Source organism: Ictidomys tridecemlineatus, chromosome 2 (assembly GCF_052094955.1).
Source record: "Ictidomys tridecemlineatus isolate mIctTri1 chromosome 2, mIctTri1.hap1, whole genome shotgun sequence".
In the NCBI taxonomy this organism is placed as follows: domain Eukaryota; kingdom Metazoa; phylum Chordata; class Mammalia; order Rodentia; family Sciuridae; genus Ictidomys; species Ictidomys tridecemlineatus.
In genome coordinates, this window is record NC_135478.1 from 3,858,520 (window position 1) to 3,870,633 (window position 12,114).

Sequence of the window (12,114 nt, forward strand, 5' to 3'; positions counted from 1 at the left end):
TGAGGAGGCGGCGGCGGCGGCGGCGGCTCAACGCGGGAACAAGGCCTCGCTCCACACGGCCGCGGAGCACTCTGGGAACCCAGCGGCTGGGAAGACGAAGAGCGGGGAGAGGGTCGCCCCCTCCCGCCGGCGGCGTGACGGACGGCGTGTTCTGGCCAATGAGAGGTACGCATCGCTCGCTGCACACCAATCGCGGAAACCGGAGGCTAGGCGCCAATCGGAGTGCTGAGAGGGACATTGGGCGGGAGGTTCCGAGTGACTGACAGATGTAGGAGGCAATGGGCTGCGGATCCCCGGCGCTGGGCGGGCAAATCGAGGCGATCCAAGAAGTCCGGAAGCCCAATGAAGCGTGAGTTCCAGATTCGCGGGGGCGGCTTCGGAATTAGATTGATGTCTCCGAAGAGTCACGTGGACTGGAAGGAGGGGCTTAGCGAAAGACCCCTTTGGACCCGCAGGGCAGGTGCTCAGCGTGATAGTCGTGCAGGCAAGCCAATGAATACGCGTGGCGGGAGGTGCTTATAAAGTTTGACAGTCAATTTAATCCAATTCCTGACGAGTTCTGAGTGACGAGATTGGGTTTGGACTAGCTTTTCTTGTTAACCAGAATCCTTTTCCAGCGCGGACATCTAAACCAATGGCTGAGTGACTGGGGCGGGCGTTAGGTGACTGATGCTGGTCTGGACAAATGGCAATGAAGAAAGTAAAATTGCCCAGTTTTGGTGGGAGCCAGTGGAAGTGCAGCTGCATTGGGGCGGAGCTGCCACCGCTCCGCGAGAGGGGATTAGTGGGAGCTGGGGTGAATGACAGCTAACGTGGGCGGTGGTGACCGGCTGCTGGTGCTCAGGCCTGACGTCTAGGTTAGGGGCCTGGCTGGATAGGCCTGGCACGTGGCCTGGTTGAAGCCTTGCAGATTTGTTGCTTCCGCGAGTAAAGTGGCCCGAGAGATGAGGGAACCCAGGGGTTCCCTGCACCCGCTTCTTTCTCGACCCAGGGACCTGGAGGCCCCACCCTCTTCCAGTACTGAAGGGATCAATTTCTTTCCCTGACATTATTCCCTTCTAGGACCAAGGGTTTCCCAGCCCCAAATTCCACCGTCCCTACTCCCTTCCTATAAGGGATCTGAGCCTGTTGCTATCTATAACCCTGGACCCAAAGATCCCAGGTATTACCAGACGCGTCCAGCAGAAATTCTCTCTTTATTCCTGGTTGTCTGCACAGCACCTTTTGGCCCTGGAGCCAGGACGGGCCAGCAGAAGCCAGACTGGAGTCCAAACTCAGGTCTCAGACTGTACCCTGGGGAGGCAGCCCTGACAGTCTACCGACCCAAGCCCCCAGCTGGCTTTTGCAACCCAAAACAGCCCCAGGGCCTTAGCCTGGACTGCCCTTGGGACCCAGGGACACCAAGTCTTCCAGTGTCTTTCCTGCCCTCCTTGTCTGTCATCTAGCTGCCGACCTATACACTCAGGGTTTTCTTCATGGCCTCGTATACCACATAGCTGATGCCACCCGCTGGCAACACCTTCAGCAACGTGGGGGTCATGCCTCGGTACAGCCCCGGCCAGCCCTGCTGGGCCAAGATCCGCCGAAAGACGCCACGCATGGTGGGGTTTGAACCTTCCACGGTGTCTGTGGGGGACAAAGGCAAGCACAGAGATGGGTCTGACTTGGGAGGTCTTTTGTGGGGGGAATTTGTTTTGGGGACCAGTATGGAAGTCTGGGTCACATTTGGGTGGAGTTATTTAGGAGGGGTCATTTAGGAGACGGATGTTTTAATGATTTTTAAAGGGTTAATTTGAGGACTGGGATTGGATTTGAGGGTGAGTATGAGAAAGAAGTCTTGGTTGGTTCAGGGGTCAGCAATGATGGCCAGGATCAAATATGGAGAGTTTGGGATGGTAAGAAAATTCAGAGAACTGGGGTAAGTCAGGGAAGGAGCATTTGTGGTGGTCACTAGGGCCAGGCTGACCTTGTGCCTGCATCCGGGTGCGCACCAAAGTCAGAGGATAACTGGCCATCTGGCCACAGGTTGTGGACAGCGTTACAGATGACAAACTGACCAAGCCACTGGGGTCCTCCATGTCCCTTCCTGACTTCAGCCATAAGCACCGGAGCATCTGCAAAATAAAAAGGCTAGAGCACTATTCATAAGTGCCAAGGTAGGGAATCAAGCAAGGCGTCCACTTATAGGTGAATGAAAATGTACATATATGTATATATACACAATAGAATATTATGCAGCCATAAAAAATGAAGTCCTGACCTTTGCAGCAAGATGGGTGGAACTGGAGGACATCATGTTAAGTAAGCCAAATGTAGAAAGACAAATAGCATATGTTCTCACATATGGAAGCTAAAATAATAGATCTGATACAGATAGTATAATAGTGGTTACCAGAGGCTGGGAAGTGAGAAAGGAGAGGATAATGGAGATAAGACAATTAATAGGAAATAGGGATGCAGCTGGACAGGAAGAATAATTTCTGTTCAAAATAGCAATTAGAACTGGGCATGGTGGTGCATGTCTGTTATCCCAGTTGCTCAGGAGGAACCTAGTGAGAACCTGTCTCAAAGTTAAAAGAAAATCAAATAAAAAGGGCTGGTGGTGTGGCTGAGTGGTTAAATAAACACTCTTGGGGTTCAATCCCTGGTATAAAAAAAAAAAGTCAATATGTTTAATGTTTCCAATACAAAGCAATGATAGCTTATCTGATCACTGCACATTGTATACATATGTTGGAATATCATACCAGACCCTGTAAATTTGCATAATTATGTGTCATTTAAAAATGCTAATGAAGAGAGCAAGGGGCAAGGAGTGAGCTCATGATGGGCCTGGGCTCAGGCCGCCCCACTTCCTCCTCTGTGGTACCACACCTCATAGACAGCCAGGTCGGTGCAGGCATAGGGGATGATGCCGAGCATGTTGGGCAGGTAGCCACGGTAAAGAGCACGGGTGCCGTCCCGCTCCAAGATCTGCCTGGCGCAGTCTAGCAGCCCTTTGTACTGACCCGTGCGGCGCAGAGTCAGCCTTGTCTTCAACACCTGGGGGGGGGAGGAAGGCCGCTCATGGGACTTGATTCTCCTCGTAGACCTCAGTAGTAGCCATGGTCCCCACCTTGCAATGAGGGTCTGAGGCTAGGAGTGCAATGAACAGATTAGAACCAGATCTGTCATGTTCCCTGCTGCTCCTGCTCCTGAATGTTGGGCTCAGAAGCTCATGTGGTAACGCACGAAGAGGGCAAGGAAGGTGACAAGACCCACGTGAGGCCTGTGCCAGCTGCTGCTGCACTAGGCCCGCAGGCCCCAGAGGGCCAGATTCACCGATTTGTAGAAGCCAGAAGTTAGAATCTTTACAAAACACTGCACTGTTAAGTACCTGACGCTACAATCCTGCAAAAGATTGACAGCTGGTGTGGCAGGGAATGTTGTGAGGTGGTCCCTAGGATGGTTGGGTATGGTTTGAGGGCTTCCAGGGGCGTCAGTGTCTTGATATTTAATCTCTATCGTCAGGTCTTAAGAGGGTGGGAACCTTGACTCCCACCATGATGTTTAGAGGTGGGACCTGAGTGGGAGATGGTTAGGAATAGGTGAGGTCACCAGCATGGGGCCCATGAATGAATTGTGGTGGCTTCATTAAGAAGTAACACTGGCACACACTTGTAATCCCAGTGGCTCAGAAGGCTGAGGCAGGTGATCACAAGTTTAAAGCCAGCCTCAGCAGCTTAGCGAGGTCCTAAGCAATTTAGTGAGACCCTGTCTCTAAATAAAATGTAAAAAAGTGCTGTAAAAAAAAGGGGTGCGGCTCAGGGTTAAGTGCCAAGTGCCCCTGAGTTCAATCCCTGGTACCATTAAAAAAAGGAGGGAGAGAGACCAGAACGAACACACACACACACACACACACACACGTGCTCCCTGGCTTGCACTGTATGATGCCCTGGGCACAGAGACTGCCAGGCATGTGAAGCGATCTGGCTGTGACATCTGCCACCCCTCTGATTGCCAGGGCTGATCTGCTGATCCGCCTATTGAGGTGGGTGCGCCCTTGCTTTCTCTCCTCTCCATGTGTGTCCCTCCTAAAGCTGTGCACTGGGTTGAGGAGGAGGACCAGTGCCCTTGCCCTAGCCTTAGCCCCTTCAAGTAGCTGTGCTTCCTGCCACAACCTCTAGGCAGGCTCTCAAGGTCCAAGGCTGCTAGCAAGAAGGCTGTCACCCTATTGGAAGCTTTGGACCTCCAGAACAGTGAGCTGAATAAACCTCTTTTCCTTATTAAGTCACAGGGCCTCAGGTGTCTTATTTTACTGATAAAAACCTACGAAGGCACTCCCGATTCCTGCCACAGTGTGCATGCCCTGTACGACACTGCCCTCCTGACTGTGACAGGGTTTTGCTCTTCTGACTAGGTTACAGTATAAGGCAAACGTGAAGGGATTTTGTTTATATAATTGAAGCAACTCATCAGTCGATTTTAAGGGAATCAAAAGAAATTTTCTGGAGTGATCCTCACCTAATAAGATGAGTGCTTTCAGTATCTGTTGTCCAAGAAACCAAAGATTGGTTTTTCCGATCGCTTTGCCTTTCCGGGAATTGAACCCACGGATTCCCACTGTGCTAGGCGAGTGCTCTGCCACTGAGCCCCACCCCCAGGCCCTTCTCTTGGTTGTAAAGCAGCAAACCTGCCGTGTGTGGAGAGGACCATCTGACAGGGACAGGCCTCGGGGGACCTTGGTCTTGTGGCCAGGGTGCTTAGGTTTGGCTGTGGTTTGTGTGTTGGGAGCTTAGTCCTCAGAGGGGAACGTTGACAGGTGGTGGGACCTGCAAGCCCTGGAGCCCAGGGGCAGGCAGCTGGATGACTGAGGATGCGCAGAGGAGGGATGAGCTCCCGCGGTCCCTGATCAGTTCCCAAGAGGAGGATGGGCCCGCCTGCCGTCTGGCTCCTGTCTCTCACCATGCCCTGAGCCATGTGACTCATCCAAGGGGGCTGTTTTGCTGAGTGTCCCCCAAAGGTCCATGTGTGACAAGCTTGGCCCCAGGGCAGTGCTACCGGGCAGTCAGGGAACTTTCAGGAGGTGGGGCCTAGTGGGGGCCCTTAGGCAGCTGTGATGTGCCCGAGGGTTGGTGGGCCCTGGCCGCTCTTCTGCCCTGAGCTCCCTTCATTGCCATGGGCTCTCACAGGAGGCCTGAAGGCCGTGGGCCTGCCTGACCATAGGCGGAACCGCTGAACTGTGAACCAAACCAAAACAGCTCTCCATCCGTCTTTCTGTGGTGCCCAGATGGAACTCAGGGCCTCACCTGTGCTAGCCAAGTGCTGTGCAACTTTTCTTTTTTTAAATTAATTATCTCAGGTATTTTATTATTAAAGCAACAGAAAGCCCTTACCAGCCATGACATAGGAGCCCTCACCAGCACCAAGCTGATGCGATGCTCTTGAACCTCCAATACTGTGAGCTCAATAAACCTCTTCTCTTTATCTATCACCTAAGCCTCAGGTATTTTGTTGTAGCAACAGAAAACAGGCTAATGTAGTAAACTGAATCCTGCCTGGCACAGTGGCACACATCTATAATCCCAGGTATTCGGAAGCCTGAGGCAGAAGAATCACAAGTCCAGAACTGGCTTGGGCAACTTAAGACCTTGTTTAGGGGAAAAAAAGTTGTAGGGATGTAGCTCAGTGGTGGACTGCTCCTACGTTCTGTCCCCAGTACTGAAAAAGAAAGAAAGAAATCTTGCTAACAAGCAGGAAGCTTGGAAAAAGACCTGAGCTCAGATGAGTTTTCTTTGTGGCCCAGTTGACACCTTGATTTCTACCTGATGAGACCTTAAGCAAAGACCCAACTAATTGGTGCCCAGACACAACCCACAGAAACAGATAAGAAATCATTGTTGTCATTTTAAATGCTGTTTGGAGCAATTTGTTACAAAGCAATAGGACACTAATATTCTTAGGCTACAGGAGACAGACTTAGGGCAAGAATATAGGAAGAAAACTTTAGGATGCCCTGAAAAGAGTGTGAAGGGAGGTGAAGGAGTGGAATGTTGTTGGCTACTGCTAAGGTTTCAATGTGGTTTGACCCCCTGAAACTCAGGTTGAAATTTAAAGAGAAAAGCTGCCAAGGGAATCATATTGAGAGTGGTGGGAGTGCTTCGAGGTAGGTGGTTGTTAAGAAGAGTGAGTGGCATCCTCTGGGGACCAGATTAGTTACTGAATTGTTAGCTGAGTGCTGTGACTTGGGAGGAGGCTGAGTCAGGAGGATGGCAAGTTCCAGGCCAGCCTCAGTAACTTAGAAAGACCCTGTCTCAAAAAATAGTGGTAGAGCCCCCTGGGGTCAATCCCCATACCACCACCATAAAAAAAGTGACTTGTTCTATGACCCTTGTGTTTTGCCCACTGGCCCTGCTGCTTTTTTGCCACGTTTCAGTGCCTCAGGAGGTACTCACGGGAGGTAGCTGCCAGTCCTTGGACTTCTAGCCTCCAGCACCATGAGCCAAAATAAATCCCTATTCTTTACAAATTGTCCTAGCTCAGGTATTCTGTCATAGCAACACAAGACAGACTAAGGCAAGTTGGTAGACTCCACATCACCCAAATCGGTAGGCTCACTCTCTGAGCTTATGTGTAAATCAAGCATCATCCCACGAAAAAACAAATGCCACAGGGTTTTATTTACCCAGACTCACTCCAGAGTTTGTATGGGAACATCAGCATGGGAGGAAAGCCTGGGTACTGAGGAAGAGCAGAGAAGGGAGCCGGTGAAACATGCCATCAGATCTCCAAAACAAAACACCAAAGGCACAGCCATGTTGGGGTCAAAAGATGACTGTGGCCAGGAATTCAGGAGGAGAGAGGGGGACATTGGTAGAAAGCAGAGCTCTTTTTAGGGCAGTGGACACATCATTGTGCATTTGTCAAACTCCTTAAAACTCTAAAGCACAGAAGGCCCCTAAGGTGAAGGATGGGCTTTTGTTACAATAATGTATCAGCATGGGCTCATTGATTGTAACAATTACCACTGGTGCAAGATGTTAAACCAGAGGAAACTGCCCAGGGACAGGATGGTGGATGTGGACTCTCCATACTTTCTCCTCCATTTTTTTGAAAACCTAAAACTACTCTAAAAATAGTCTTGTTTACTAAAACAAAAAGAAGAAGAAGAAGAAGAAGACAATAGTATATGAACAGACAGTAGAGCAACAAGAAGAGAAAGACAGAAATGACCCCAAGTTCATATGGGAATTTAGTAAATGACAAAGTGGCATCTTGGCTCTTTGGGGATACAGAATGCACCATCCACGGCTGGGGCTGGGGCTCAGTGGTAGAGAGCTTTCCTAGCGTGTGTGAGGCGTGGGTTCAATGCTCAGCACCACATAAATAAGGAAATAAATTAGAGTATTGTAGTCTATCTACAACTTAAAGAAAAAGAACACACCATCCGGTGAAAGGTGTTGAGGTGACTGGGAACTGATGCATGACTCACATGAAGAGGAAAGGGGACAGGGCAGGGCTGGGTTCAGAGGTAGAGCGCTCACCTAGCACGCGCGAGGCCCTGGGTTTGATTCTCAGCATCATGTAAAAATAAATAAATAAATAAAAACGTATTGTGTCCAACCACAACTAAAAAATAAATATATATATATAAAAAGGAGAGCCCGGTGCAGTGGCCACACCTGTAGCCCAGGAGGTGAAGTGAGAGGATCGCAAGTTCAAGGCCAGCTTGTGCAACTCAGCAAGACCTTGTCTCAAAATAAGAATGAAAAGGGCCTGTGGATGTGGCCAGTGGTAAAGCACCTCTGGGTTGGATCCCTGCACCAAACAAAAAGGGCAGGGGATGGGGCTCAGTGGGAAAGTGTCCCTGGAGTCCATCCCCAGTACCAAAAAAAACAAAAAGAAAAGGAGGAGGAAGAAGAAGGAAGGAGGAGGAGGAAAGAGGAAAAGGAGGCAAAGGAAGGAGGAGGGGGAGAAGGAAGGGAAAGTAAAGGGAGAGGAACAGGGAGGAGGCGGAGGGGAGGCTGCAGTGCGGCTCTGCCGTGGCCTCCTCCCCGGCACAGACACCCTCTTACCTCCATAGGGTTGATGAGTGTCTGAGAGATGGCCACAGCCAGGGAGCCAGCGAGGAGCCGTTCCTGAAAGGGTGGGGACCCATGTACTCCACAGAAGTAATTCTTACACTGGGATGGGAGAGAGGCACGTGAGAGCGGAGCCAGCCACCTCCGCCTGGAGCCTGGAGGGTGGAGTGCTGTCTTGGGTGAGTTCGGGGCTTGGGGAGTGGGGTGGGAGGGGCTTGGACCCAAACTGGGGAACGCCGGCCATTCCCCACCTGCTCAAAGACAGAGAACTTGATGGCGTACTCAGGGGCGATCTTGAGGACGTTGATGCCGTTGCCACGCCACAGGGACCGGACACCGCCCTCCTGGACCATGCTCCGCAACCCCCCCAGCAGGTTCATGAAGTTAGTCTTGGAGGAGTAGACCTGGGGAGGGAGGACCCAGGAGGACCCTGTGGGGAGCTCTGCAGAGCTCTATTGGGAGGCCACCCTACCCTCTTCATGCCCACGTGCCCCTGGCTTCTCCGGTTCCGTCCCCAGCCAGTCCTACCCCTACCCAGACCCCAGGGCTGACCCACCTTCCTGTCTCTTCCCTCATCTCCATCTTTTCTCCATTCTTATTCACTTTTCAAACCCATCTGAAGAACCTGTCCCCAGCTCCCTGATCTCTGAGCTGACCCTGGCTCAGGGTTGACCCTGGCCATCTGGCTCCCCTCCCTGGTCCCCGACATAGCTCTGTGTCCCATCCACACCAGCTGTGTCACTTCCCAGACCAGGCCCAGCAGCACCCTGTGAGAGCCCCGTTCCAGTCCCACTCCTAGCCCTACCTCCTGCAGTACCATTGCCACTCCCCCACCATGTCCTGTGCCCAGTGGCTCACGTACCTGCATGTATACCTTGGCGCGGTCCAGAGGGGCTGTGCCTGTGCGAGACACTGCCCCAGCCATGGCCCCCGACAGCAGGAACTTCCACAAGGCCCCCTCGCCGCCCACTTCCAGCACCTCTACGGGGACCATCAGCTGCTCCCCCGTGTCCAGCACCTGCTGGGCAGACCCAGCCCTTGCCCATGCGCAGCGATGCTGGAGCTCCTTCCCCGGGCATGTCTCTGGGAAATCCTCCTGAGTAAGATCCCTCCCTGATGCCCCCCGCCCATTTCAATGTGGCTCATTCTAGGTCTGTGTGGCCCCCACATGGGGCATGGGCAGCATAACTGTCTCCCTGTCCTTGTGGTCCAGGTTGGAGACACGGGACCCCTGTGGTTTCCAAACTCACCGGCTGTGACGGGAGATGTTCCAGGTTGTTTTCAAGCACATGCCCAAATACGTAGCCATAGACGTGTGCACAGCCTGGGTTCCAGGAGGGGGGTGGGGGTGGGGGTGGGGGTGGGAGTGGGGGCGGGGGCGGGGGCGGGGGTGGCGCTTCAGCAAGTAGGGTCTTGACCCTCCTAAACAGGGTCTGGACCCTAGAGCAGGGCTTCTCGGTTTCTTCAGGATCAACTCCCATGGCAGCTGGAGGTTAGGACGCCTGGGGCTCACATCCCTGGGGGAGTCTAACCAGCTGTCGTGTGGGAGTGGCTATGGGAATGTCTTGTAAATTTGGGTCCTAGGGGTGATGAGGTCACAGAGGCCCTTGTGACCTCACAGGGTGTGGTAGGCAGAATGGTGATCCCTCCTTTCCCCAAAATGTCCATATCTTAATCCCCGAAACCTGTGAATATAGAACTGTTTGGACTGAATGGTGTCCTGATGACATTCTGAGGTTGAAGCCCTAACTTCCTGTGGGATGGAAGCTGGAGGCAGGGCTTTTGGTAGTAATGACATCAGATGGGATCATGAGGGGGTGGCCTCTAAGGTGGGTTAATGCCCTTAGAGGAAAACAAGGCGACACTAGAGCTTTGTCCCTGTCTTCACCATGAGGACATAGCACCAAGGCAGTCCTCTGCAAGCCAGGAGGAGAGAGCCCTCACCAGGAACTGAACCAGCCTGATCTTGGACTCCAGCCTCCAGAACCGTGAGGATTAAATGCCTGTTGGTTAAGCCACTGAGTCTGTGGAGTTTCATTATAGCAGCCTGAGCCAACAAGGCAGATGTTACCTGGCAAGGGAGAATTATGTTTGCGGATGGTGTTGAAGTTGCTAAGCAGATGATGGGGGATGGGAAGGTCATTCTAGATCAACCGGGTGGGCCAGGTATAACCTCATGAATCTGAAGTATGGACGGGCAGTAGGAGAGGCAGCATCACGAGGATGAGATGTATGAACAGCTGGACCAGCCATGCTGGCTTCAGAGATGGAGGGAGGAGCCACAAGCCAAGAATGCAGGCACCTCTAGGAGCTGGAGAAGGTAGGACACAGATTCACCCTTAGGGCCTCCAGAAGGGACAAATCCTGCCAATGCCTTGATTCCTGTCCAGCAAGATCCGTAGCTGATTGCTGAATTCCGACCTCCAAAGCCATGCATTTGTCTTGTTTCCAGCCGCCCAACAGGTCTGTGGTCACTTATACAAAGCCCTGAAGAACTCCTGCTGTTTTTTCTTTTTGTTGTTGTTGCCATGGCAATAGAAGAGGGAACAGAGGGACCCCACAGGAAGGTCTGGGGACCTAGAGTAGAGAAGTACATGGTTGGTCCCCAAAGTAAGACAAGGATAGGTTTGGGGTCAGAGGGACCTGGCTTTGACTCCCATCTTGATTGCTTCTTGCTGTGTGATCTTTTTTTTCCTTTGTAATGCTGGGCATAGAACCCAGCACCTCACGCATCTAGACAAACGCTCTGCCACTGAACTGCACCACCAGCCCTTTTTAATTTTGAGACAGAGTCTTTCTGTGTTTTCCAGGATGGCCTTGAACTTGTGGTTCTCCAACCTCAGCCTCCCAAGTTGCTATGGGGCAACTCGGATGCGTACCATCATGCCTGGCTTCTTGCTGTATAATCTCTTTTTTTTTTTTTTTTGGTACTGGGGATTAGATTTGGGTACTTGACCACTGAGCCATATCCCCAGCCCTATTTTGTATTTTATTCAGAAACAGGGTCTCAGTTGCCTCAGTTGCTTAGCACCTCACTGTTGCTGAGGCTGGCTTTGAACCCACTATCTTCCTGCCTCAGCCTCCTGAGCTGCTGGGATGACATGTGTGCGCCACCATCCCTGGCTTACTGTGTAATCTTGAGGTATGTTTACACTGTCGTTCTCTGGGCATTAGTTTCCTCCTCTGGAAATTGGAGAGAATGATAAATAGTAAACCCTACTGTGTAGCTTTGTCAGTAGAATCTAATGAGAGTCTTAGTTGAGGATATTTCCATCCTCTGAGTTGTTCAAGTCAAAAATTCGACTGTCCTCAAGTGAGGGTTTTTTTTCTTTTTCTTTTTTTAAAATATTTTTTAGTTATAGACGGATACAATATCTTTATTTCATTTATTTTCACGTGGTGCTGAGGATCAAACCCAGAGCCTCACGTGTGCGAGGCAAGCGCTCTGCCACTGAGCCCCAGCCCCAGCCCCCCTTGAGTTCTTTCTCTCTTCCAAGTCCACACTCCCATCAGATTCTGTTGGTTAATGTTTGGAACATATCCAGAGTCTCTTGCTTCCTACCACCCCACCACTTGCTCCTCTGGACTAGTGCAATTCCCATGGCTCTGGTCCCCGCCCCTGCCATCACCCTGCCATGACCCGTCCTCCACATTGCAGCAAAGGACACCTGTGAGCACCTGAGTCAGGGGCCTTCTCCTCTGCCACAGCCCTGCCTGGCTCCCCTCCCTCTAGGTCCAAGCCCAGGTCCTCCCTGGAGCCTACAGGGCGCTGCACAACCTGCCCCGTCCTCTCCCTGCCTCCCCCTTCTTCTTTTCTTTCTTGCTGCCTCTGCTCCAGCCACACAGGTGCCTCTCTGTGCCACCAACATGCCCTGCCCTAGGGCCTTTGCATGGGCTGTGCTCGCTGCCTAGAATTTTCTTCCTTGGACATCCCTGGCACTCTCCCTTCCCACCTTTAACCATCACTCACAAGTCACCTTCTTAGGAGGCCTCTGGGTCGACCTGATGAAACTTTACACTCTGTAGCATTTATGATTCCCTTTCCCTCTTTTAT

At 51.8% G+C, this 12,114-nt stretch overlaps 1 protein-coding gene and 1 long non-coding RNA gene across 3 annotated transcripts; one reads left to right on the plus strand and one right to left on the minus strand.

Moving 5' to 3' along the window:
- Nucleotides 1–32: 32 nt before the first annotated feature.
- On the plus strand, nt 33–9,053 carry LOC144371716 (uncharacterized). Its single transcript, XR_013431778.1, has 3 exons — nt 33–165; nt 8,063–8,239; nt 8,322–9,053. It is a non-coding gene; the product is annotated as an uncharacterized LOC144371716 (long non-coding RNA).
- Slc25a41 (solute carrier family 25 member 41) lies at nt 1,178–9,541 on the minus strand. Of its 2 annotated transcripts, XM_078034547.1 has the most exons (7): nt 9,311–9,541; nt 8,923–9,078; nt 8,312–8,464; nt 8,055–8,162; nt 2,875–3,042; nt 1,967–2,114; nt 1,178–1,626 (listed from the first exon to the last, which is right to left on the minus strand). In XM_078034547.1, the coding sequence occupies exons 1-7, from the start codon at nt 9,539–9,541 to the stop codon at nt 1,454–1,456; spliced, it is 1,137 nt and encodes a 378-aa protein (XP_077890673.1). In that variant the 3' UTR covers nt 1,178–1,453. The 2 variants fall into 2 exon arrangements, with proteins under 2 accessions (XP_077890673.1, XP_077890667.1); XM_078034541.1 differs by lacking the exon at nt 9,311–9,541 and having other exon boundaries at nt 8,055–8,117; nt 8,923–9,054.
- Between the last annotated feature and the right edge of the window lie 2,573 nt (nt 9,542–12,114).

Coding starts and splice junctions, on each gene's coding strand:
- Slc25a41 (XM_078034547.1), bottom strand. CDS start 9,541: ATGGGAGTTGATCCTGAAGAAACCGAGAAGCCCTGCTCTAGGGTCCAG. Junction 2,115..2,874: donor CCGACCTGGCTGTCTATGAG/GTGTGGTACCAC, acceptor TTTATTTTGCAG/ATGCTCCGGTGCTTATGGCT. Junction 1,627..1,966: donor CACCCGGATGCAGGCACAAG/GTCAGCCTGGCC, acceptor TGTCCCCCACAG/ACACCGTGGAAGGTTCAAAC.